General features: G+C 43.6%; 1 protein-coding gene across 2 annotated transcripts in view; it reads left to right on the forward strand.

Annotated features, from left to right (window-relative positions):
- Positions 1–12,537: 12,537 nt before the first annotated feature.
- The window catches only part of KDM2A (lysine demethylase 2A), a 74,571-nt gene continuing 59,184 nt past the window's right edge, over positions 12,538–27,924 (forward strand). The window contains exons 1-3 of one of the 2 annotated variants that reach the window (XM_070727638.1): positions 12,538–12,563; positions 13,454–13,481; positions 15,770–15,874. In XM_070727638.1, the coding sequence (XP_070583739.1) occupies positions 12,553–12,563; positions 13,454–13,481; positions 15,770–15,874 (144 nt within the window). In that variant the 5' untranslated portion in view covers positions 12,538–12,552. Of the gene's footprint in view, positions 12,618–13,453; positions 13,482–15,769; positions 15,875–27,924 lie in introns of both variants that reach the window. The other variant, XM_070727649.1, reaches the window with a different exon arrangement.

Below are 27,924 nucleotides of genomic sequence, written 5' to 3' on the forward strand. Positions count from 1 at the left end.
GATGACGTGGCCGCACTCCGGGTAGAGTGAGCTGTTATCCCTTGTGGAACTGCAGTGTTCTTAGCGGTGTAAGCCTCGGAAATACAATCCCTCAACCAACGGCTGATTGTAGGAGGCGACACTTTCTTCCCCATCGTTCTAGTGGAGAAAGAGACAAAGAGACCTTCGGAAGACCGGAACCCCTGAGTCCGACGTATATAAATTTTTAAAGCACGTCTAATGTCCAATTTGTGCCACCTCAGTTCAGACGGGTGGCTGCCGTGGGTGCAGAAGTCCGGCACCACAATGTCCTGTGACCTATGAAAGGCGGTGTTCACCTTTGGAATAAAAGCCGGGTCCAATCTCAGCACAACCCTGTCCGGATAAAATTGGCAAAGGTCCTGCCGTATGGACAACGCTGAGATTTCTGAGACTCTCCTGGCGGATGTAATAGCCACCAGGAAGGCAGTTTTAATGGATAGGAACCTCAGGGAGATGAGTCTTAAAGGTTCAAAAGGCGGACCTGTCAAGGCATGAAGAACCAAAGGATAAGTCCCAGGAAGGAAATCTATGAACCGCAGAGGGCTTCAAGTTGGTCGCTCCTCGCAGAAAATCTCTGATCCACGGGTGCCTGGAGAGGGGCCGACAGTGGTCTCTGACGAGGACCGTTGACAAGGCAGCGACATGGCGTCGAAGAGTATTTGGGGCGAGACCCCTGTCCATGTCTGCTTGCAAGAAAGAGAGCACCATCAAAGGAGAGGCTCTCTGCGGGTCCACCTGCCTCTGCTTGCAGAAATCGGAGAACGCCGCCCAAGTCGCTTGGTAGATCTGCCTTGTAGACGGTCTGCAGGCAGCCTGCATAGTGTCTATGACCGCGTCTGGCACGAGCTGTCTCTTCAGATGTTCCCGCTCAAGTGCCAGACGGTCAGTTGCCACCAATGAGGCTCCGGATGACTCATTGCCCCCTGCGTGAGGAGTATTCGATGGTCCGGAATTCTCCAGTAGGCCGAAATTGATAGGTCCACCAGATCGGCAAACCAGATGCGCCTCGGCCAATAGGGAGCTAGCAGGAGAACCTCTGCCCGTTCTTCCAGTAGTTTGTGGATCACCTTCGGTATCAGTGGGATCGGCGGAAAGGCATAAAGTAGGCCCGACGGCCACTGTTGGTGTAATGCGTTCACTCCCTCCGCTCCGGGGGAGGGAAAGCGGGAGAAGAAACGAGGAAGCTGGGTGTTGTGGACTGTCGCAAACAGGTCCAATATGGGCACTCCGAACCTCCCGACCAGCTCCTGGAAGATCGTGGGGTCCAGGCGCCACTCCCCGGGATCCAGAGTCTCCCGACTCAGCCAGTCCGCGTATACATTGTCCACCCCCGAGATATGTTCCGCTGAAATAGAGGCTAAATTGGCCTCTGCCCACCGTAACAGGGACTCTGACTCCTTCATTAGGCGACGAGATCGTGTTCCGCCCTGCCTGTTGATATGGGCCCGGGTAGACACATTGTCCGTGAGGACCAGGATGTGACGCCCTCGAACCCAGGGGGCGAAACTCCGGAGGGCCAACGAGACCGCCTTCAACTCCAGGAAGTTGATGTTGAACTCCTGTAAGTCCCGATGGTCCCACAAGCCCTGGGCCAACTGGGAGGCAAGGTGGGCCCCCCATCCTGACAAACTGGCATCTGTCGTCAGCGTGAGATGGTGTTTTGGCAGATAGGAGGAGCCCTTGTCCAATGCCGGAGAAGTCCACCAGCGAAGAGAACTGCGGACACCCCTCGGGAGCAAAATCCTCCGGTGTAGGTGGCTTGACTATGTCCTTTGGAAAGGCAGCAGGAACCACTGCAACGGTCTCAAGTGATGCCTGGCCCACGGGATGACGTCTATACAGGATACCAGGGTCCCCAAGACCTTTGACAGGAAAGAGAGTCTTGGGAACCTCTGACCGTCCAGATCTCTTACGAGCCTCCTGATGGAGGACCGCCTCTCTGGGGAGAGGAACACCATACCCAGGGCGGTATCGATGGTGGTCCCCAAGTGAGCCAGCCTCGTCGTGGGCGTCAAGTGGCTCTTGTCCCAGTTCACTGTGAAGCCATGGCGTTCGAGAGTGCTGATGGTCAAGTGTAGATCCCGATACGCCTGGTCCCTTGTCTTTGCTAGTATAATAATGTCATCTAGGTACGCCATTAGGCGTACCGACTGCTGCCTCAGAGAAGATGTGAGAACGTCTAAGAGCTTCATAAAAGTTCTTGGAGCGGACGAAAGCCCAAAAGGCATTGACCTGTATTGAAAGTGGGTTCCACCTAGACAGAACCGGAGAAACCGCCTGTGCGGTGGAAAGATGGGGACGTGTAAGTAAGCCTCTTTGAGGTCGATTGACGTTAAGAAGTCCTTGTGCCTGATAGAGGCGAGGATGGTTCTCAGTGAGTGCATCTTGAAACGTCTGTACTTCACTTAGATGTTCAATTGACGCAGGTTCAGAATTAGTCTGACCCCTCCGGAAGTTTTGGGGACAAGGAAAACTAGGGAATAAAACCCCTTGCCCCGTTCTTCCAGGGGAACCTCTTCTATGGCCCCTATCTCCAGGAGATGAGAGACCTCTTGGTAAAGGAGGTTCCTCTTTTGAGCATCCAAGGGGACCTGACATGTGACAAATCGCTGAGGGGGGAGGTGAAGAAACTCTATCCTCAGACCTTCGGCCACAGTAGCTGCCGCCCAAGCGTCTGAAGATAACACGGCCCATTGTTCCGCGAAGTGGGTGAGCCTGCCCCCCAATGGAACAGAGATGAAGGAGTCATTTGTTTTTCCTAAATCCCCTCTCAGCTCCTCTGAAGGGTCTGCGTCCCTGATAGGACTTGCCGCGGTCTTGAGTAGCTGACCTATCCGATCGAAAAGACCCTTGGTTGAAGGAGCCCTGGAAGTAAGGCCTCAATGCCTGGGCGGTGCTCGAGGAGGGCTCTGAGCGAAAGGGCTGGCGCCTTTGGTAGGGGGTGAATCGTCTTTCCGGCTTTTTGGACCTTGGCATGACTTTCTTTTTGTCCTTATCCTCGACCAATACGTCGTCGAGGACTTCCCCAAATAGTTTGCCAGCCTTAAACGGTGCTGAGGCCAAGCTCCATTTGGACTTGACGTCCGCCTGCCAGCTGCGAGCCATATGAGCCGGCGAGAGGACACCGACAAAGCCATGGCCCTGGCCGCGAACTTGGACGCATTAACCGTCGCATCTGCCGAGAATTCGGTGGCTGCTAGGATTTTATTCAAATCCTGCCGAAGGCGTCCGTCTTCAGGATCCACCCTTGATTGGAGCTCCTTAATCCAAAGGAGAGTTGCCCTGCTAAAAAACGAGGCCGCAGATGAGGCCCGAATGGCCCAGGCCGCCATCTGGTGGGTCTTGCGCACGATATTTTTGGCCCTCTTGTCCTCAGCTCTGAGACCCTCCTGAGACTCAGAGGGGACCAGGGCATTGGAAACTAGGCTGGTGACCGGTTTGTCCACTACTGGGAACGTTAACAGGTCCTCCATTTGCTGGTCAAAGGTGTATAATTTTCGGTCCAGGTTGGATGGGCCCTGTGCAGCTGCCGGATTTTCCCAGGGCCTCTGGACAGTCTCCAAGAACAGATGGGAGGAGGGGATGTCCACTGTCTCTTGCTTCGGCAGTACGAAAAGGCCCGCCTTAGGTTGGGACGAATTGGAGGCATCCGGCTGGCCGCCCTCTCCTGCCTGCTCAATAGTGAGTTTGGCCTTATTGAGTAAGACCCTAAACAGTGATGACTTAAAGCAGCGGTCCCTAAACTATGGCCCATGGGCCGCATGCGGCCCGCTGAGGCCATTTATCTGGCCCGCCGGTGATTGACGGGAACACAGGGAAAAGAGAGCAAGAAAAAAAGAAAAGGGAAAGAGAGGGAGGGAAAGAGAAGTGGAGAGGAATGAAGGAGGGAAAGAAGGAAGGAAGGAGAAATGGAGGGACAGAGGAAGGAAAGACTGTTTTGGGGGGGTAATTTTTTTATTTTTCTCTTAACATACATTCAAACAATACAGTGTACCATCTAATTTTCCATGAATAAATGCAGTATTTTGTTAGTAACTAATATCAATCATCAAAAAAGTTGCAAAAGTTTTTTTTCTAATTTTGTCATTCAGTTACATTCATTTTTTAAATTAAATTCCCTCCTTAATGTTCCTTCAAAAACTACAACACCAATTATTTTTCTAACTTAATAACCATTATGCCAAAGTGCTTTCTTCTTTCTTTATACATTTTTCTATAAGCCAAGAAAATGTTGTATAGCCAATCAGATGTTAACAAAAGAAAATTAAAAACATAAACATATATGAATTTCAGACTTCTTCCCCCCTCTAAATACCCCATTTTGTTTTTTACTTTAAGATAAGGTATGTGCAGTGTGCATAGGGATTTGTTCATAGGGGTTTTTTTATAGTCCGGCCCTCCAACAGCCCGAGGGACAGTGAACTGGCCCCCTGTGTAAAAAGTTTGGGGACCCCTGACTTAAAGAGACCTGTGAAGGCAGGTTGTTCTGGAGGGTGTTCATCCCCAGGCAGGTCATCCTCTCGATCACTGTAGTCACCCCGAACAGAGTCCTCCTCTTCCATAGACCCAGTCATGGAATGTGAGGCTGTAGCAGTCCAGGGGTCTCTGGATCTTGGTGGGGGATGACCCACCACAGCCTGCTGTTGAAGTGCCCCGGTCTCAACGCCTTGGGAAAACACATTCGTGATCAAATGTTGCAGAGCCTGTGGCATGCTCTGCCAGGAGTCCTGGGCATTGCGCAGCCCCGCAGCCGTCGGTGTAAATGTGGAGGACTGCGCTGGGGCATGCTGAGAAGGGATGTAAGACTGAGGTCCCAGGTTGCCAGACCACATGGCCGCTTGTCTTCCCCAAGGAAATCCCTCTGTGGGAGTAGGCAGTACAGGCCTCTCAGGGGACCAGTCCCGTTCCGAAGCCGAGCCTGCTACCCCTGTTGGAATCACGGGGAAGGCTGGCGGGGGTGTGGGGCCAAATCCTTTATCAGGCAGAGAGGTTTGCTTTTGTGTGGCCTCCAACTGCCTTTCCAGGGCCCTTATCCGTTTTTCTGCCTCCCTGAGAGAGGTGCCCTGAGAGGATTTAGCCTTTTGGCTTTTTTCCTTAGGGGTACTGGGCCTAGCAATGGTGGTGGCCTCCTCCCCTGCGTGGACTGGTGTTTCAGCCATAACTGTACTTTGAGATAAACTCACGGTCAGGCAGAAAGAATGTCCGAAAAGCGAGCAAGAAATTCCTATCGTTGTACTTGAAGCAATGACGAAGTACAGATGGATTACTGAGACTCTACTGCGGCTGCGTATCACCAGGGCAGGAAAGAGTCTGAGGGAGAGCTCATTACCGGCCTGGCCCGGCCTCTGCGGCTCTCTTATTGGCTACAAGGCATTGTACCCAGACGTTGCCATGGCAACCCTCAAGCCTGTTTGACAGCCGCCTCGGCCCTAATAGGAAGAACGGCCGGGCGCAAAGAAGCAAGCAGGAGACGGGCGGGGACTCCTCCTCCGCCCTTGCCTGCTGCAGGAGAGTTGGCCCGTCATCGCCATGCCGACCGCCACAGCGGTCTCGACGGGAGAGAAAAAGGCCGTTTTAATCAGGCGGGAACTCTTCCGTCCGTTCCCGCCTTTATGCCCCCCCCCAAGATGGCGACGCTCGGTGTTGGTGAGACAGGTTTGAGGAACTCCTCCGACTAGCCGTTTACAGTCGCGCCACGCGGGGGGGGGGGCTCCTTTGGGGCGCAAGGCTTCTTCAATCTTCTAGCGGCATATCCGTCATGGGGAGCAGGCCCCATGGCGTCAGTCCGACCGCCTTTCCACCGGGCGCTACCGCGGAGGCAGGCAACCCGGGCACTCCTCTCAGGTCCCTCAACGAGCCTCCAGGCTTGAGGACCAGTCAGGAGAGGAGCTGCAGCATAGGGGGTTAAGCCCACTGAGGGAATTAACCCACGCTGCCAACATGAAGCCGCCCCTTGGTGCCTGAAAGAAAAGAACAAGAAGAAAAGCATTATAACCTATTAAATAATTACATATAACATTTATTAAAACCAGAAATTTACCCTATTAAACCAAGTTTAACAGGAGCATCAAACTCAAAGTCCCATTACTGCGACTGAGTTTTTTTAGACTGGAGGGCTAAGGGGGCGGTGCCTGACTAATATTTAAATATTGAAATTAAACTCAGTCCCAGCCAATCAGGCTGAGAATAACCCATCCTGGACTCTCCTTGCAAGTGCATTGGAGAACGGGCGCTTCACTGGCAACGGAAGTCCAGAGGTGGGGATCCCAGCGAAGGGAGACTCAGCAAAATCGCAGCATCGCAACCACATTATGCATTCTCTGGCATCAAGGTGGTGCTTACAGTAGTAATTATTGCACCATGGAATTGCTGAAGCATTAGGTTAAGGTCAAATCATCTTGAAAATTTATCTACAGTGTATAGTCATTAAGAGTCAGCAATCACTTGATGACACATAATCAAATTTTGGAAAAATGGTAGCCCAGGTTGGTTGTCTATAATTTTAGTCAGAGATCTCTAGACTTAGGGAGATAAATACAGTGATACCTCATCTTACGAACGCCTCATCACACGAACTTTTTGTGATACAAACCCGGGGTTTACGATTTGTTTGCCTCATCTTAAGAACCATTTCCGTCTTATGAACCCGAGCCCGCTCTCTTACTGCGTGTGCGCTCTCTGACTGCCACAGGGATTTCCCTGCCTTGTGACTGTCAGAGCTGGGGTTTCCCATTTGATTGCCTCCCCTGCCGGGATTCCGTGGGGGAGTAGAGCCGCACCTGAACATGGAGCCGGCTTAGGAGCCACTGCCTGCTCAGAGGAGAAGCTGCTGCGGCCACCGTTTCCTTCGGAGCTGCGCCGGGCTCCGAAGCGCCACAAAGCTCTCCCCGCCTCCTCTGCGGCTGGGAGGCTCCGAGGGGAGGACGACCATGTTCGGGTGCTGGAGTCCCCCTCACCTGCCTCTAGCCCCCTCGCGCCCCTGGCCTCACGCCGCTGCCCACTGCACGCTCGCCCGCTCTATCCATCCCTGTCTCTGGCCTTCTCCTCCTCCTCCTCCTGCAGCCGCCTTCCCCAAGGAGCCTTCCGGCCGCAGAGGAGGCGGGGAGAGCTTTGCGCTGCTTTGGAGCCCAGCGCGGCTCCAAAGGAAAGGGTGGCCGCAGTGGCGGTGACAACTGCAGCTTCTTCTCCTCTTCCTCCTCCTCCTCCTGCAGCTGCCCCCGCATGCTCGCATGCCCTATCCGCCTCTCTCTCTCTGGCTTTCTCCTCCTCCTCTTCCTGTGGCTGCCTTCTCCAAGGAGCCCCCCATCCGCAGAGGAGGCGGGAATAGCTTTGCGCTGCTTCGGAGCCCAGCACTGCTCCAAAGAAAAGGGGGGCCACAGCAGCGGGGGCTGCTGCAGCTTCTTCTCCTCTTCCTCCTCCACCTCCTGTGCCTGCCTTCCCCAAAGAGCCTCCCAGCTGCACAGAAGGCAGGGATAGCTTTGCGCCGCTTCGGAGCCCGGCACGGCTCAAAAGGAAAGGGTGGCCACAGCGGCAGTGACAGCTGCGGCTTCTCCTCCTCTTCCTCCTCCTCCTCCTGCGGCTGCCTTCCCCAAAGAGCCACCCAGCTGCATAGGAAGTGGGGATAGCTTTGCACCGCTTCAGAGCCTGGAACAAAATTATAGACCTATACTGTATCTTTATTAAATGTGGACTATAAATTTTTTACCTCTATTTATGCATCAAGACTTAGAGATTTTGGATGATATGATATATGAAGATAAAAATAGTTTTTTACCAGGCAGACAAATAAAAAATAATTTAAGAACGATTATTAATACTTTAGAATTTTACGAACAACACCCAGAAAGACAGATGTCATTAATGTTCCTAGATGCAAAAAAAGCTTTTGACAATGTAGATTGGACATTTATCAAAATGCAATTAAATAAAATGAGATTTGGAACAAAATTTGTTAATGTAATAGACGCAATATACTCAAATCAAACAGCAAATTGAAAGTCTGTGCCCATAATGGTGAACATATGGCACACAGGCCACAAGTGGCACGCAGAGCCATATACATGGGCATCTGAACTCCCAACTTGAAACGGGCCATTTCTGGCCTCCAGGGGGATGGGGAAGGCTGTTTTCACTCTCCCCAGGCTCCTAGAAAGGCTCTGAAGCCTGGGGAGAGTGAAAAACAAGTGTGCCATTGTTTGCCAGGAGCGGGGGCGGCGCATGGAATTTTGAGTGTGGGCACACATGGTGCGACCCACCCTCACCTCCATTTTTGGCATGTGAAACAAAAAGATTCACCATCACTAGTCTATGCTATGCAAATAAGGTCTTCAACTGTAATATAAGCTTAGCTTACCATCTCTAATGAAATAAGTCTCTTTTTTTAACTACTCATTAATTATTATTTATTTATTTATTGGATCTGTATGCCGCCCCTCTCCGAGGACTTTAAGTCTTTACATGTCAATTTATCAAGCCCCATCACATAGTTTTGTAGCAAAGCATGGATATCAGCTAGTTGAAAAATATTTCTGATTGGAGAAACATACAATTAGTCTGCTCATAAAAGAACAGGTAAGCAATCTTTGCTTTTACTACCACTCTCTATTAATATCTCATTTCAAATTTGGAGAGTATTTTTTAAAAAAACTTTTTGAAATGAGCCTTGTCAAATAGTCCTCAACTTATAAACATTTGTTTAATGACCATTCGATGTTACAACAGCTCTGAAAAAAGTGAATGATTGTTTTTCTTTTCTTTTTTTAAATAGGTTTTATTGAATTTTAAAAAATAATACAGGAACAAAAAAGACAATAAAAAACATATAAAATGTATACATTTTGCATTTCTGTAGTATATAAAAATTTCTATGCATATATAGTGTTCCCTTGATTTTCGCGGGGGATGCGTTCCGAGACCGCCCACGAAAGTCGAATTTCCGCGAAGTAGAGATGCTTCCTTTCTTCCTCCCCCTCCCTCCTCCATTCCTGGTTTTACTTAACCCCAGAACCCGCTGGGGCAATGGGGTGGCAATCTGGGGGCTTTGCTACGCTCTAGGGCACAGGTGGTGGTGGCAGAGGCTGGAGTGGAGGCATCTCAGTTGCTCGGCAGCCTGCACATACATGCTACTGCTGTTGCTGTCACCACAGATCTTGCCACCACTGGGCCTCTCAGCTGTCTGGCGGCCCACGTGTTTTCTGTCGGTCGCGGCGGCAGCAGGAGGCTCAATCTGGGCAGCAGCGGCTGACACGTGGGTCGCCAAACAGCTGAGAGGCCCAGCGGCGGCGAAATCGGCAGCAGCAAAATTGGCAGTGGCATCCCGAAAGTGGAGGAGCAGCTCCCAGGATATCCCTCCAGCTTGCCCGTCAGGACGCTGACCAGCCCAGACCACCGGCCCCTTTTGCTGCCCATCCATCAGGCTGTCTTGTGCCTCTGGATCCAGAGGCTCACCCATGGCCACCGAAGGCCTTCTCCCCATGCGGCGCTGGCACTGAAAGAAGACAGGTCTGGCGAGGAGGCTAAGCCTTGGCCGCCGCTGTCCAGATTGCACCTCCTGCCACTGCCACAGCCAACAGAAGACACATGGGCCACCAAACAGCTGAGGGGCCCTGCGGTGGTGAAATCGGCAGCAGCAAAATTGGCAGCAGCGGGTGGCAGTAAAGCTCTTCAAGTGGAGCGTACCAACGCTCCGAGAATTAAAGGGGAAGGATCGGGAGGCTGAGGCAGAAGTGGAGCTTTTATATAAAGACGGCTTCTTTAAATACATTTTAAAAATTAAAAAAAACCACAGGTTTTCAAATTTTTTATTTTATTTATTTATTTTTTGAAAACCTGTGGTATAGGCTTTCCGCAAAAGTTGAACCCGTGAAAGTCGAGGGACCACTGTATGTCCCTCTATCCAGTGAAGGGCTACCAAATTTTTTACTACCACACTGTGGGCCTAGCTTATGCAGGTCGCCCTGCATTTTCTTTCAACATCTTTCAGTGCAAATTGGGTGCTCTGGGGTGGAGCTCCATTTTCGCTACCCCACTGTGTTCCCCTCCATCCAGGCAAAAGCCCATCCCTGCCTCTATCACATTATTAATCTATCACAATAATAGTTTCCTTTAGTGTTAATATTTACAGTTACTCTTAACTTCTTTTTATTTATCTATTTATTTTTCATGCCAAATATAGAATTTTTCCCACATAGTAAAGAATTATTTCTGACAGTTCTGTAGTTCTAAGGTAAGTCAACTCATTTTTTCACAATCCAACATTTTTTTTATCACCATGTTCTCTATCGGGGGAATTTTCGTCCTTCCATGTCTGTGTGAAGGCTAGTCTAGTGGCTGTTAATATATGTATAATAAGATGTACAGTGTTCCCTCGATTTTCGCGGGTTCGGTCTTTGCGAAGTCTATACCAGAGTTTTTCAAAAATATTAAAAAATACTTCGCGGGTTTTTTCCCTATTCCACGGTTTTTTTCACCCAATGACGTCATAGGTCATCGCCAAACTTTCATCTGCCTTTAATAAATATTTTTTAAAATAAACTTTAATAAATAAACATGGTGAGTAATAACCTAAATGGTTGCTAAGGGAATGGGAAATTGCAATTCAGGGGTTTAAAGTGTTAAGGAAAGGCTTGTGATACTGTTCATAGCCAAAAATAGTATATTTACTTTCGCATCTCTACTTCACGGAAATTCAACTTTCGAGGGCAGTCTCGGAACGCATCCCCCGCGAAAATCGAGGGAACACTGTATAATGCTTTTGTGCGTTGCCCTCTTACAATCCCTAATAGATATGTTTCTGGATTTAATTCTATTTTGTATTCTATCATTTCCTTTATTCAATTCCTAATCATGTTCCAAAATTTTCTTGCCACTGGGCATACCTACCATAGATGATAATATGTACCACGAGCTATTTTGCACTTCCAACATGTTGAGTCTGAATTTTGGCAAGTCTGGCCGGGGCGAAGTGCTAACGATAAAACATTTTATATAGGTTTTCTTTGTAAGAGGCTTATAGCGTCAACTTATAATGGTCCCTGTTGCAGCATTTTCCGGGGCATGTGAACAAAATTCAGATATTTGCCAATTAGAATTTATTTATGAGTTGCAGTGTCTAGGGTCATGTGATCACCTTCTGACAAGCAAAGTCAAAAGATTGACTGTGTTACTAACTTCACAACTGTGTTACTAACCTCATAACTGCAGTGATTCACTATGGCAAGAAAGGTAGAAAATAGGGCAAAACTCACTTAACTGTTTTGCTTAGCAGCAGAAAATTTGGACACAATTGTGTGGTAAGTAGTGGACTATCTACCACTGAAATATTCCTCAGGAAGACTTTTCTCAACTCTTGCCTCAAAAAATATTAGGATAATAGCTCACTTTTGTGAAACTTAAGAAACATTGGCTGACTCTTATGCAATAACCGAGTCTGCGGAGAGGGGCGGCATACAAATCTAAATAAATAATAAATAAATAACAGCTATCGGCAAAATCTAATTAGCTTGTTAAATTGGTGTCAGTCTATATATCCCCTCCACCCTCCTTAAAACGCTTTATAGAGATTTTGAAATGTGAGGCTTTTTTCTGCCTCTTTGTATCACTTTCTGAAAGCCGACTCCAAACCAAAGGTCTTCTCGTTACGATCCAGAATTGTGACAGAAAACCGTCTGTGCCCGATTTTCTGTCACAGTTCTGGATTGTCGGGCAAGATAATGGATAGCGAATAAAAACCAGCCAGAACGTATTTTTTTTCTTTATTTAGTAGCAATTTTCAAATTATCTCCTAGAACTTAAAACGACGCGGTATAGTCAGTTCTCCGTCAGTTACTGAAAGAAAAGCAAAAGTTGCCGAGAGCGGCTGCCCCGCCATCCCCCTCGTCTCTTCCGTAAAGCTGGGGAGAAACACGAAGGGCTGTTCTTAATAGGATAATCTTGATAGGCACACTTTTTTCTAAGCAGGCCTACTAATGAGTTTTAATGCCCCTCATCCTTCTTCACTTGGTAACTGCGTCAGATAAAGCTTCTGATTAACATAAAGCGCGCGAGAATTAGCCTACGGGCATAACATGTAAAACAGAATCCTTAATTTCCCTATTCCGGATCAGTTCCAGGAAGATCAATAACTCTTATCCAGAATAAACACCATATCGAACGTTCGCCTCAGAGCTCTTTTTCCCTCCGTGAAGCCAGGAGACGATCATTGCGCATGCCTCGGAATATTCGTACTATTCCCGCTAGGTGGCGCAACAGAAAGCCCCCAATTTTTACGTAAATCTCCGGCCAAATCAGGGGACGCGAGAAGAGAGCGAAGAAGGGAGATAGATAAAGTAGAAAGATAGATAGATAAATAAATAAAGAAATACTACGCATGCGTTTCCACTGGTCAAGTCTAGGCCAAAGTAGATTCCGCTTCTACGCGTGCGCAGTTATAAAAGGGTTCAACTCCAGGTGGAGAAAAGCGCGCGTGCGCACGGAGAGGCCTTGCTTGTTGGGAGGGGTCAGAGAGGGAAGGATATGCCGCGCAGGCGCAGTATGGCGACCGAGTATGTGTGTATGTGAGAGTCTGACGGGTTCAAAATGGCGGCGGCTGCTTCTATGTGAGGAGAAGAATCTGGGGGCGGCGGGAAGGGAAGGAGGGCGAATGACGGCGGGGTTGAGGGATTGACTGATGGAGCGCTACCAGGCCCAGAGAACCCACGCGAGGGTGCCTAGTGGTCCTTCGTAGCGGAAGACTGTGGCTGTATCCCGGGGAAGGGGGGGGGTGATGGAAGTGGAAGCGACAAGGCTTGAGGCTTGGGTGCGAGTTCGGGGGGCCACCCTGAAAAGCCCAAGATGGGGCCGAGAATAACCGGGGGGGGGGGCGGGTTAAGCTCGCTTGGAGGCATTTGAAATGAGCCAAGGCTACTGAGGTGAGAATCGGAGGGATGGGCAGAAGCTCCAGAGGCAAGTTGAGAGACTGGGAAGGCTGAAGGTGCGTGTGGGCGAGACTGGTCTTGAATGGGGGATTTCCAGGGATTTGAGTGGGGCCAGATCGATAAGGGAAAGCTTATTTATCTTCTGATCAGTCGGACCTAGGAGAGAGTTTAATGTCGCACCAGGGACTTTGTGGGAGTTTCGTGTGCCCCCCCCCCCCCTTCCCTGCCTCGAGTTACTGCCTCAGAGTTGATCGTTTTGGGAGCGAAGGTGAAGAGAGGTTACAGTTTCTCAGGACACCCTCCCCCCTCCGAGCCGAGCTTTGTGGAGAGAAGTCGGCGTATAGTATATGCCCTCCAGTACACCCCCACCCCCCCACCCCGGCAATCCTCACTCCCCAGAAGGAAGTTGGTTAACTCTTTGTGTGAAGGCTTCCTGCCCTTTCTGGATACGAAAGATCTCCAGCTTTTGAAGACGATCGGGAATTTATTGTGGTTTTCTTTTCTTTTTCGTGCCCTAGAAAGGGGCAGAGGAAAATCAGAGACCTGGTAAGATCTAACTTTGGTTTTATATTCTGTCGTTTTGTAAATAATGCTATATTTAATACTTCCCCTGCTCCTTCTCTACATTTTGTCAGTGAAAATATGTAATATGCTTAAAATCCAGATAATTGTTCTACCCTAATTTCTGACTCCTTTTACCAGTATTATTCTGAAATATTTTATTGGCTCTGGGATCTTGGGACAACAAGTGAGATTGGTGTTGGGAGCAAGTAGACATCTCTGAATTTCCCTTACTCCACCCAATTCCTTGCTATTTATACTTCAAATCACCAAGGCAGAATTTAACTCTTGTTAGTTTTCAAACTGTGACTAAAACAAGTTAGGCAGTTTGTTTTAACATGTATTTTTATTTATAAGCAATTTTTATATAAGTTCCTATTATAGAGTTTCCAAAGATGGATTCCTGTGTTACTTATAATGGATCCTCTCTTCATTCATCAGTTTTGTGGCATATATGTTCTTATTTTTATATAGGCTTTTAGCGTTCAACAGTTGTAATATCAGATTTATTCTGCTGTATAAACTTTTAATTACAGGAGTCCTTTTATAATTATGCAGCAAAATTATGATTATGGTACATATGCTTCACAATAGTGCTGTAAAGAAACATCAAATTGCCAACACATATAATTGTTGAAATTGTAAATTGTGACTAGTGTGATATATCCTAAAGTATTAAAAAGAATTTTGCTGCTGCTCTTGTTGTTATGGCTGTAACTAACTTCTAAATATATTACATCAATATGCATTTAAATCATGGTTAGATAACATGTGGCTGTCCGAAATATAACTCCTAAGATTCCTCACCTCAGTTGTGCTTTAAAGAGTAGAAGGGCAACAGGCAGCTCACTTTCGGTTTATAGTACAGTGTAAGTCAATGGATCACAAGCTTTCCATGGTAGCAACCCCCATCAGAATATTATGCAAATTTGTCCTCATGGGTAAAAATAATTATAGTGATGTTAGGGTTGGGCATGAAACAAATACTGCATATCACTTTTACTCATTGCTTTAATCCATTATTGTAGGGGTTCTTATACTTTGTTGCTTCCCACTGTGAACTTGTATAGAGAAAATTAGGAGCAAAGCCCAGAACAAGTTTTTACACTGTTCTCCTTTGCCTGAGCAAGCCTGATGAAGTTTTTTAAAGACCAAGACACCTTGTGATTGCTTGTGATTCTTTTGGTGATCTTGACTCACAGTTTGAGGATAGTTGATATAATATTAGAAATTCCTTTACTAAATATTCCTCAAGCTGAACAAAGTTACTCTCCTAGTATTAAATAATTACAATGCATTATAAGTCAAATTGGAATTGTTTTACAGATGTCTTAATAATTATAAAAACTATCTTTATCATCATAGTATTAGTATTTTGAAATGCTTTCTATAAATAAATGAAAATATTTTTAATTAAATGGGTGTATTTTTTCTTAAATTGGTTTTTCAACCCATTTAAAAATTACTTATTCCATGCCACAAATCAACATACATCTGTACTTTAGCACTGGGCAAGTTATGGAAGACCTCTCAGAAGCAGCTGATTTAGAATGCAGTAGCACAGGCAGAATGAAATGTCTGTTTCATAAGTTTTCAGTAAGTTTCTGGATACAACTCAAAGTGTTGATGGCACTTATAAAGTCTTCATGGTATAGAATTTGTAATCTAAGAACCATCTTTCTTCAGCAATTTCTGTCCCTCTTGTACAAGTGCACATAGTTGACATGTTCTGAGTTCCCATTGTTCAGTGTCACCTGATGGAAAGGAGGCCTTCTCTGCCACAGCACCTATTGTATGCATTCATATGGCCCTTATCCTACCTTTAAAAAAAATGTTATTTATTAAATGTATATGTCATCAGATTCCCAGAGATCCCATGTGGTTTAAACATGGCTATTCTCTCAGGCATTAGACTATGATAGGTGGTGGATCTGTATGATAGATTGATATGTTTCGTTGGCATGTCCAGACAGCACTGTTCTTTATTGTTTATATCATTTTAATGTTTTATGCCATCCAGAATCATGATAGACTTGCATGGCCTTATAAATTTAATAAATGCATTAATATGTTTCTCTTATGCAACTGCCAGATCAAACTTAGATTGTAAACACTGTAGTTGTCCGAATGAAATCTACTAAAATATTTTCCAATCAATATGGGAGGAGGAAACTAAAATTCAAAATATCTGAAGGTATGATGTGTTTTGGAAGGCCTAAGGAAAGTATTGAATGGGAATCTCTGATACAATGTTTCCTTTTTCTTATCTCAAGGAGGAAGAGGAAGAAGATAGTAGTTCTGATATATCCTTCTCACTCTCATCAGAAGAGTCTGAGATGGAGCCTGAAGAAGAACGGATCCGTTATAGCAAACGACTGGTTAGTGTGCACTCTTTATATCTTTCATATATACTGTGATGTTCAATACATTTTCAAATGTGGGGGCATTATAATTGCTAGAGATTAGTCAGATCACTTTAACATAACCTGCACTCTACTTACCAAAATAAATGGTTTAGGTATACCTTTTGAAGAATACTGGGAAAGGTTATGTCACAGCATTTGGTAGAATGTGAGGAAAAAAATAAAAATATAGCAATGCATGTTGCTTACTTTTCTCAATATAAAATACCCTTTTACACTCTTCAGAACTTTGAAAAAGTTGTAATAAAAGGAATGTTAACATCTTGAAATTAAGCATGGTTATGTTGGTTCATACTTAACAGAGAACCTACCAGGAAAGCTCAGTATTTTAGACTGAGAAGTCAAAAGGCCTTCCTTAGAAGTTGATCCTGCTTGTATTCAGAATGATTTGACTCCATCTGATGAGTCTTGATGCTATACTTACAGTGTGCAGTGATCTGGAATGAAAAAGAGAAAAGATGATTTGAAGGATGTATCGTGTTCACATAACAGTTCATGGTAATTTCTTTAAGTAATTGTGTTGTCTTTATAGTCCTAAAGAAAGACACAATTGATTTAAGGAGCTGCCCGAAGGTGCTGTAACTGTGTCCCCACTCTTCACTTTTTATTTCAACACTATCCAGCTGTACTAGACTACTATGCTTTTGAAACTGAAACCTTTCAGCTGATTCGATATGCAGCATTTTATTTTCTTGAGTGAAATGTGCTACAGAGAGCATGCTGTACTTAAATATGTTGGCTCCCTTATCTTCTAGAAATAATGTAATGTGGTGATTTAAACAAGAGTTCTTCAAACTTGGCAATTTTAAGATTTCTGGACTTCAACTCCCAGAATTCATAGCTGGCTGGAGAATTCTGGGAGTTGAAGTCCACAATTCTTAAAGTTGCCAAGCTTGGGGACCCCTGATATAAATTCTAAAAATCATGCACATTTCCTCTGCATTCTACTTTTTATAGTAATTCAAAAGACATTATTATTATACTTTTATAGACACCCCCCCAAAACATGTTTGGTAGATACTCCAGTATCTGTGAAATGTTTTTTCATTGGAGATTAATCAAAGTTCAGGTGCAGTTTACATCCTCTAAAAGCAGAAAGGCTGTGAGTGCTAGAGTTACAAAGGGATAGAATAATCTTCACTCTAATAAAGCATTAATTAAGAGGAATTAGTTGTTAATTCATCTGAGTTTTTGGGATTAGAGTGCTGGTTAATACCTTAATAAAAGAATTTGCATAACATCAAGAGTATAAGTTCAGGAAACAAATGAAATACCATATGGAACTGTGATTATTGCTTGTCCTATAAAGTTTGTGATATTTTAGGAGGAAAGTGAAAGTATGCACTTATATACTCCGAACTGAATATGGTTATATTTTCAGATAACAGGCTAATCAGTAAAGTGAACGTAATGGGAATTATTTATCAGAAAATAGTATGCACTTCGTTGTAATTATGCCTCTCTTTTTGAGGCAACCTTTGTATGCCTTTTCTTGAATCTTTATTATGACTCCCTGAGGTTTATTCACTGCTTTGCAGAAGAATAGAAGTCCAGACCTATCCATAAGGGCTGTAAAGTTTACTAATGAATAATTTATTTTAGAGTGGTCGTGTACAGAACTGTAGACTATAAGCCATAAGGTTCCCTACAGATTATTTAGAGCAATCCTTTGCCTGGTAAGAGAAACGTGATAACAGCACCCCGAGTAAATGGCACTGCAGTCTGTTGTGAAGGGAGAGTCTAACTATTCTTCCATTTTTATTATCTGCATTTGTCACTGCATAGTTATTTGCAGTTATAACCAAATAATCTTAAAGCAAAGTTGGAGTTCATATTTTAAGATATGTGTTCAACTTAAGCTTTCAACAAAGTATGTATATGTACTTAAAAGTTAAGTTGAAAGTTTCCAAATTTTCAGAAAAATACCATTTTGTTACATGCAAGTAATTTTGAATAACTTACATACTGACCAATGAATAATTGCTATTATCTTCCCAAAAATGTGGATCAGTTTGTGTTGAGTTAAGTATGCTGGCCCTGCTTGGCTGCTATTAATTGTCAGAATCATCACATTTTAAATTAGTAGGAAGCCTGACTTTTCTTATAGGTATTAAAGATAGGAGATTAATGTTTAAAACAGCACTATGGCGCGATTGTATTTTCTAATAACATTTTACTACAAGTTTTCTCACTAATTTTAATATATGCACATGTATTAAACCTGGCTTTTCCAGCAGGCCTGGAATTATATTGTTTGCTGTGTGTGTATGGTTCTTTTAAAGTTTTTATTTTATTGTTATTATATTATTGATTTTATTATGCAATTTTGATTGTATTTTAATACTATTGTATTTATCCCACTTGTTAACCACTCTGAGTCCGCTTTGGAATGAGCGGCATATAAATACAATAAATAAATAAGTTCATTGCGTGGAAGGAGATACAAATTAAGATTTTTAGAATTGTTTTTAATAACACTGGACTGGTTCACACAATAATTATTACAATGAGTAGGCTGAGCTGAAAACAAATATATCTCTAAAGAGAGCCTTTGGACTTTGGTGTGCTGGGAGCTATCTATCAGCAATTAATTTGAATTGAATGCTTGATTTAAACTTAAACATAATTAGAATTCACATTTTTCATAATTTCCATGTCATCTTTAAAAACGGTTCTACAATTTTTGGACTGGCATTTAAAGGATCTACTAAAGACTTTGAAATATCACTGCCTGCGTACCTTGATTATATGTTACATCATTTATACATAGTGGAATATTAAATACATCTGGAGTATTAAATAATAATAAAATACATTTGGACTATTGAAGCACCGAGAGATAGAAATTTAGCCCTCCAGTTCTGTGTGAATTTTATAATAATAACTATTCTATTCCCACCAAAGGACAATTGTTTATATTATAATTATTTTATTAAACTTCATACATTCTATTATATGCTGTCAGAATTCATCCTCATGAAGCAATGAAGAAAAAAATATAAAGGGGAAGAAAGAATATTTGCTATTGAAAATAATTTGTTGTTTGAGGAAGCAGTATCAGTTACTACTGAAGTATAAAGAACTAGAATTCCAAAAATAGTTAAAAAGCACTCTTTGGCTCCAGTTCTATGTCCCGGAGACCATATCGCAGAAACATTAGGATAACTTAGATATCCCCATGTGAGGACAGCAAAAGAGCAAGGTCTGTTCTTGGAGATTGTCCAACTTTGTTTGCCCTTCCCAATTCCCTTGCATAGCCCTGTAGTTAGTGTTACTACCGTAATTCTCCTCTAGATGTTTGTAGTTCGAGAGGAATATTGGAGAAGGAATAGTAAAACCTTCGTTCTTCTTTTCTTTGTCACAAGAAGTCTGGCAGAGCTTAGGATAAAGCCTCAATTCCATCTTTGGCAGCTTTTCCTTCTGTTGATAAACTTGTTCTACCTGGGGCCTTATGACATACATTTTGTTTTAGATTTCTTATCCCGCCGGTATTATTATTATTTTCATAGATAGCTTAAGGCAGTAACATACCATGCCATCAGAAGTAATGAGTGCTCCATCACTGAAAGATTCTAAGAAGAGATTGAGCAACTATTTGTCTGAAATGGTATTGAGCAGAGATTTGTACTAGAATTCTTCCAACTCTGTTATTATATTAAGTTGCCTATATCTAATGGGAACAACAAAACTGTTGGTGCCCAACCTTAATTTAAAATTCATTAGGTTTCAAAAGTTTGGAGGAAGTAAGTTTAAGATAGGAGGGGTATGTATATTGTATGGAATGAGTTTAGGGAGCAGATTTTATTTTATGTGAAAGAAGAGTTGAGAACAATAAATTTCTGCAGACAGAGTTCTTGATTGAAAAGGATAAATGTGGACCATTGGTACAGAAGCTAATTACAGAAAACTCTTCATAATGATTGGTTTGCTGTACAATTTGCTATAGTTTATCTATTTTGTCTGTTTAAACATGAATTTCATTGCATTATTAGTATTAACTTTAAAACAAAATAAGATATTACTGCATATGTAATATCTAATATAGTAGTGGACTGGTATGGGGAGAACCTTATAGAAAATACCTAGCCGCAAGGCAAGCAATTCAACAAATTGTATGTATGTATGTACGTATGTACATACGTATATACCATATTTTTCCAACTACAAGACCCACTGATATGTAAGACACACCAAGATTTCAAAGAGCTAAATAAGGGGAGAAAGTGTTTGCCCTCCCCCCAGCCCCAAAGAGCACTCTGCAGACCTTCCAAACCCTCTGCACTCAAGCCTTCCCCCAACCCACAATTTTTTCACAAAAAATGGCATTTGTGCCCTCCCCTAGCCTCTGCATATCTTCCAAACCCTTTGCGTACCTGTTTTCATGTAGGTAGGGCATTAGGAAGTTAAAAATGTCTGCATTCAGTGTATAAGACGCACCATTTCCAACCTTTGGGGAGGGGGGGAATTGTTTCGTATATTCAGAAAAATATGGGTACGTATGTGTGTATCTAAAATAGAGCCATTTCAAACTGGAATTGTTGGAACGAGTGAAATCAAATTATCTGTCACATCTGATTTCTACTAAATGAAATTTTGTAAAATTAAGGTTTAATTATGCATATATATATTTTACTACTGCAAATGAACATACTCATTTTTAATTGTATATACTAGAAAATAGTATAAGGGCAGACTAGATGGACCAGGAGGTCTTTTTCTGCCGTCAGACTTCTATGTTTCTATGTTAATATAGTACAATATAATTATTTCTTACCTGCACACTTCCACTCCAAACACATAATTGTGAATGGCTACAAACTGCTCTAAGCCATAAAGTAAGTTAGTTAGTTACCGTAGTTTGTTTGTTTATTTCGACTTCTATGCCGCATAATCCCGAAGGACTCAGGGCGGCTTACAGCAATGATAAAAATACAATAAAATAGATACAAAAGATAAAAGAAGTCGAACATTTCTAAAACTAAAACGTTATCAAATGAAAAACCCCATAAGGAATAAAAGACAGTTACAGTCATACACATGCACACCATTCATAAAATTGGCCATCTAGGATGTAAAATTTATGGGCCCCAGGCCTGCTGACACAGCCAGGTCTTCGTGGCTTTATGAGAGGCCAGCAGGATGAGGGCGGTATGGACATTGGGTGGAAGCTGGTTCCAAAGAGCCAGGGCAGCCACAGAGAAGACCCTCCTCCGTGGTCCGCCAACCTGCATTGCTTAGTCGACGGGACCCGGAGGAGGCCAACTCTGTGAGCTCTTATTGGTCTCAGGGAAGTATGCAGCAAGAGGTGGTCCCATAAATAGCCTGTCCCTGAGCCATATAGGGCTTAATAGTTAATAACCAACCAATAAGTTTCTGGCTTATTGCTTATTCAGCAAACATATAAACAAATTATAGATTAGTTTATTATGTGAATGCAACCATTATTTAAATAGTAAATGCAATATAAAGAGCATGAAGAGGAAGAGATCGTACATATTTAAAGGAGCTCTAATGTTTGAAACACTTGTATAATTCACATGGCATGATTTCTCTCAACTGTATTCACTCACAGAAACTGTAACCTATTATGAATTTGACATTAATTTTTTGGCTATTTGCTAGAGCTGATTTTTACAGCATAGTACTCCTCAGTTGTATTAGAATACAACTTACCGGTATGTCATAGTGACTGCAAATAATGAGAGCTGTATTCCAAAAACTTCATTTATTGACAATTATAGACAGATCGGAAACATGCAAACCTTTTTATGGGCAGGGAAGACTTGTTTTTAGTAATTTTATTGAATAATCCTTTATCATTGGAGGGAACAATATTGGAAACAAAAAGACTGCATTATGTCTCTTTTTGAATTATGGTCTCCTGGAGGAAGAAATTGATAATTGTGTCACAGCTGAAAATATTTGATCTGTTTTATTTATTTATTTATTTTATTTATTTATTATTTAGATTTGTATGCCGCCCCTCTCCCTTTTCCTGAGGGAGGGGGCATTTGAGTGCTATATTCATTTGTTAAGACTTTTTTTAAAACTTTTTTAAAAACTTTTTTTATGTGCATGTTTTAAAAGAAAAAAGAAAATTGAAAAAGCACATTGTTGAACTTTGATGGTGCAATGGGGGATTGAAGAATGGTTATCAATTTATGAAGCCTACAGGCCTCATGCCGCTCACTCATTGGAATCACTACAAAATTTTAGAGAATACTGTCTGAAAGACAACATATTTTGTTGATTTAACAAAAATACACAAGTTTCCAAAAACAGTGGTGGAATAAATCTTTTTTAAAGGCAAAATTTATTTTTTTTAAAAAAAAGTTTTGAGTAGCTAGATTATAAGAAGTTTTCAATAGAAAACAGTTGTCTCTTATTTGTGTAAAAATATGTTTTCATATGCTTCATCTGAAAAAAAGGAAAAGAAGTACAGTACTTAACTTTAAACCAGGCCAGTTTAGTTGGGATTTTGAGGAGGAATGGGGGAGTGGGGGGTAAGTTTTTTGCTAAATCTTTGCTAAACTTGTCATTTGGATAACTAATCAGCGTATATGGCTAGAGCAGCTCAGTAGCCTAGAGGTGAAGGTGCTTGCCTCCTACTTAAAGGTTGAGAGTTCAGTCCTAGGCAGTCCGACAGATGTTTCTCTGTCATAGTGCAAAGAGAATCTATCTGCTGTGAATTCCGTGTAGACATAAGGAAGGGCACCAGGCCAGTAAAGACTCGGCTCCATTCAATTGCCATAACTCCACCATGATAAAAGGGATTACAGGATTTTTTTTAAAAAATCTGTGTATATTTCTATCCATCTCACAACAGCAACTATAAAGCAAAAAATAATAATGCTATAGTTAACAATGAATTGAAAAACTATATTGACTTTGAGTTTGTGCAACATAACCACAAATCATAGTTGTTGTTTTTTAATTAGAAAATTTTATTTATATACATATATATATATACAATACATAAATCAATACAATTACATTTAAAAAAACAAAAAACCATAGAACAAAGAAAAAACAAATAGTGTTTGGACATGTTTGCAGCATATCCTATAGAAAAAACGGTTCCAACTATGATAACATTCTATTATAGCCAGTGTTCCCTCTAATTTTTTTTTGGGGGGGGGGGAACTATAGTGTCTGAGCGGCAGTCCCTTCGGGACTGGGTGGCACAGAAATAATAAATAAATAAACAAACAAACAAATAAAAAACCCACCCTGTTTTGCCTCAGAGAATTTCAAAATAAAATACTGTACTGTGTGTCTATAACAGTGAGCTCATAATAGGGCAACTCTATCAATATCAAAATGCCACTTAAATAGTTGAGCTAGTTTCAAACTAGATTTTGATTTTCTTTCTCTCTTCCTTACTCCCATTCTTTTTCTTTCTCTTTTCCTTCCTCTCTTTTTTCTATCTGTTTCTCTCTCTTCCTCTCTCTCTCCTTCCCTCTCACTCTTTCCCTCTCGGCTTCTGGGCAGGTTTGGAAAACTCTCAGTTGATGATGATTTTTAAGTGAGCGATTGCTCACTGCTTAGCTTAGAGGGAACTATGATTATAGCTCTATTAAATTATTTGCATACGCCAGTTTTGAAAAAGAATACACATCTTAAATTATACAAAGCATTCTATATCTTAATATTAACAATAGATTCTAATACCAGGCAATGTTTTGTCAAATAAATGTTTTTCTGATCTTATTCTAACCACGGTTTTTTCCTTTTTTCTCTAGCCACAAATAGAACCTCTCCCAACATTTATAAAAATCTGATTCTTCCTTATTTTTGATTTCTAAAGTTAATTTATCCATTTCTGCACAGAGTATGACTTTTTCTCTGATCTCTTCCTCTTGGGGAATTTCTTCATTCTTCCAATATTGGGCATAAATTAACCTGGCCGCAGTAGTTATGTGGATAATCAAATATATGTGCTGTTTTTCTAATTTTTGCTGGAATATTCCTAGCAAAAAGCTTTCTGGATTTTTTTCTATTTTAACTCCTAAATTTTCTTCCAACCAATTTGTAATTGTATTCCAGAAACATTTACTTTGTCACACTTCCACCACAGATGATAATAAGAGCCAATTTCGCTTTTACATTTCCAACATTTTGATAGGCATTTTTTGTCGATTCTAGCTAATTGTACAGGTGTTATGTGCTATCTATAATACATTTTGAACCAATTCTCTTTGTAAGATGTGGCTAAAGTCATTTTTAAGTTTCTCTCCCATGCTTGTTGCCAGATTTCAAATTCTATAATGTAATCAAAATTTTGTTTCCATTTCCTCATGTTTAACTTTAATTTTCCCACAAATCATAGTTTAAGGATCAGAATGGATAGATTCACAACATACCACAATAAATATATCATTTTGAGTTAGCAGGTTTTTCAACCCAGTGTATAAAACAGGACATTCTCTTTTGTGAAAATCTTGTTGCCCAGATGGAGGGATGATTGGACGCTTGCATGCATTCATTCATACAATGGATGGATGGATGCTGCCTTTCAATTATTTGGGCTCATTAAGAGGGAGACTAAGGGTCAACTATTCAGTCTCTGAGAGTCCACATATTTGGAAACTAGTATCCCCAGTAAATGTGTTTTGTGAACATTAACAGTTAAGCTCCAGTTTTGTGCAAATATGGATTTAAGATTCAGTTTCCAATAAAGCATGATAAGTATCAAATTAAAAGTAGTAGGCTTTTGTGTAGAATCGAAAAAACAGATGGAATTTATTCCTTTGTATTTTCTTGACAGCTACATTGAAAATTGTTTATACATCTAATGCACTTACTTACCATACATGTAATTCAAAAAAAATTATTTGTTATGAATATTAATTCAGCATGTTTTTAACTTAGCTCATAGGTAATTGCATAGGAAAAATGCATACCTCTTCCGCAACTGCTTTTATTGGTTTAAATACACCTAAGGGCAACCTAATTTTGTTTTTTATTCACTTATTGGTGTTCTTGATATTTTTTAAGTATTATTACTGAGTGACCTGAATTGTTCTACTTTGAAAATGTCAATGTAGGCTACTATGATCTGTTAGTCTGGTTGTTTCATAATAGCTTGATAGTGTGGTCTCTCAACGTGCAATACAAGGAAAATAATATTCTAGTATCCCCAAATAATTATTCACTGAAACATGTTAGATATCTTATTATTTTAATTTTTCATTGTTGTTGCTATTTTGAATGTAAACTCCTTTCAGTATTAAAAATAACCATGTATTTGTCTTGCAGAAAGTCAAAAATCAGACATTGTACTTTATTTTGGTGCATGTTAGAGGGTTTAGTGGAAAAGTCAGGTAGATGCAGTATATATTCTGTATGTCAGTAGATTAGATTAGATTAGATTTATTGGATTTATATGCCGCCCATCTCCGCAGACTCGAAGGGGATACACCTCCTCACATTTTGTAAATATTTAAGTATATTTTTTCATGTGACAACACTGAAGAAGTGGCACTTGTCTACAATGTAAAGTAGTGAGTATACAGCTTGTATAACAGTATAAATGTGCTGTCCCCTCAAAATAACACAATACAAGTCAAGTCCAACTTTTGCCTGTTTTAAGGTCTGTTTTACTGTATTTAAGGTTTTCTTAGACAGTTTTCTCTGACTGACAGAAATCTCTAAGGTATCAGAGGTCTATATACAGTGATCCCCCGCTCGTTGCGAGGGGTCCGTTCCAGGACCCCCCGCAACGAGCGGGTTTTCGCGAAGTAGCGCTGCGGAAGTAAAAACACCCTCTGCGCATGTGCAGATGGTGTTTTTACTCCCGCAGCGCTAGCGAGGAGCCGAAGATTGGGGGCGGCGGGGCTGTTTTAAAATGTCGCCGCCGGCATGGGGGGCTTCCTAGCAGCCCCCCAAACCCGGGTTGGGGGTCCGGGGGGTGCTGGCAAGCCCCCCATGCCGGCGGCGACATTTTAAAACAGCCGCGCTGGCTGTCGGCGCTTTCGAGCTGAGTCCCGGAGCGAATTCGCTCCGGGACTCAGCCCCAAAGCGCCGACAGCCAGCGCCGGCGAACGGCTTCTCCGCGCTGGCTGTCGCCGCTTTCGAGCTGAGTCCCGGAGCGAATTCGCTCCGGGACTCAGCCCCAAAGCGCCGACAGCCAGCGCCGGCGAACGGCTTCTCCGCGCTGGCTGTCACCGCTTTCGAGCTGAGTCCCGGAGCGAATTCGCTTCGGGACTCAGCCCCAAAGCGCCGACAGCCAGCGCCGGCGAACGGCTTCTCCGCGCTGGCTGTCGCCGCTTTCGAGCTGAGTCCCAGCGAGGCGGTGGGCTGGGAGCCGCAGGTGAAAGGAGCTCGGGCATCGGAGCGCGGCGCCAGGCATTGTTCTCCGGACCCCGCCCACAGCCTGGAGAGGGAAAGGGCCGCCGCGGGGCTGAGCGGGCGGGGTCCGGAGAACAATGTCCGAGCTCCTTTCGCCTGCGGCTCCCAGCCCACCGCCTGTCTCCTGCTGCCCGGTTTAGCCAGGACACGAGCGGCGAAATGACTTGGAGGAATGTGAAGCTGAAACCGGCTTCACATTCCTCCAAGTCATTTCGCCGCTCGTGTCCTGGCTAAACCGGGCAGCAGGCGAAATGACTTGGAGGAATGTGGGGGGTGGGGGGTGTCCCGGCCGGTTTCAGCTTCACATTCCTCCAAGTCATTTCGCCGCTCGTGTCCTGGCTAAACCGGGCAGCAGGCGAAATGACTTGGAGGAATGTGGGGGGTGGGGGGTGTCCCGGCCGGTTTCAGCTTCACATTCCTCCAAGTCATTTCGCCGCTCGTGTCCTGGCTAAACCGGGCAGCAGGAGACAGGCGGTGGGCTGGGAGCCGCAGGCGAAAGGAGCTCGGACATTGTTCTCCGGACCCCGCCCGCGGCGGCCCTTTCCCTCTCCAGGCTGCGGGCGGGGTCCGGAGAACAATGCCTGGCGCCGCGCTCCGATGCCCGAGCTCCTTTCACCTGCGGCTCCCAGCCCACCGCCTCGCTGGTTGGCTTCTCCTCCTGCTCAGCCTCGCCTCGGCCTTTGTGCGCGGCTTGTCCCGACAGCCCCCCACCCCAGCACTTTGAATCCAGCAGCTTCTGCTGGATACGGGCGGTGGGTGGGACGAGCGGCGCGGAAGCCAGGGGCTGTGGCAGCTCGCCCCGCCCATCGCCCGTATCCCGCAGAAGCGGCGGGATTCAAAGGGATTCAAGGCTAACTTCTGCGCTTGGCTTGAGGACTCAGCTGGGAAGCGGCACGGGTGTTTTAAAAGGTCTCCGCCGGCATGGGGGGCTTCCTACCCCCCCCGAACCCCCAACCCGGGTTTGGGGGGTGCTAAGAAGCCCCCCATGCCGGCGGAGACCTTTTAAAACACCCGTGCCGCTTCCCAACTGAGTCCCGAAGCCAAACGAACCCGGGTGGCCGGGCGAGCAGCGAGCAAATGGCGGGTGGCCGGGCGAAGGGCGGGCGAACGGAGGGCGAGCGGGTGCTGGGGGGGGGCTTCTCGCCCTCCCGCCAGCAAGAGGGGAAAGACCCAGAGAAGCCGCCCAGCAGCTGATCTGCCCGGCGGGGAACACCATCTACGCATGTGTGGCCATAGGAAAAAAGGGCGCACATGCGCAGATGGTGTTTTTACTTCCGGGTTGAAAAATCGCGATGTAGCCCATTCGCAATGGTCGGGGACGCAATAACCGGGGGATCACTGTAATTCAAATTTTTCTCTGCCTTTGAATTTTCAGTTTTAAAAATTGTTGAAAATGGCTGTATCTATGAATATTTTAGGGCATAATGAAATTAGAATAGGGTATTTTAAGTTTTAATTTGTATTCATATGATATGTGTCTTTTTTGAAGCCACGTTCTGCTAGCAGGAAAAATCATTGGAAAAATATGTGTATTAAAAATTACAGCACTTTATGAAATTTTCATATACAGCTATCATTTAGAAATCTGATATCTTTTTCACGTGTTGTCAAGTTTCCAAATGTATCTATTGGGCGCCAGAGGTTGAAAACTTATA

Source organism: Erythrolamprus reginae, chromosome 1 (assembly GCF_031021105.1).
Source record: "Erythrolamprus reginae isolate rEryReg1 chromosome 1, rEryReg1.hap1, whole genome shotgun sequence".
Taxonomy (NCBI): domain Eukaryota; kingdom Metazoa; phylum Chordata; class Lepidosauria; order Squamata; family Dipsadidae; genus Erythrolamprus; species Erythrolamprus reginae.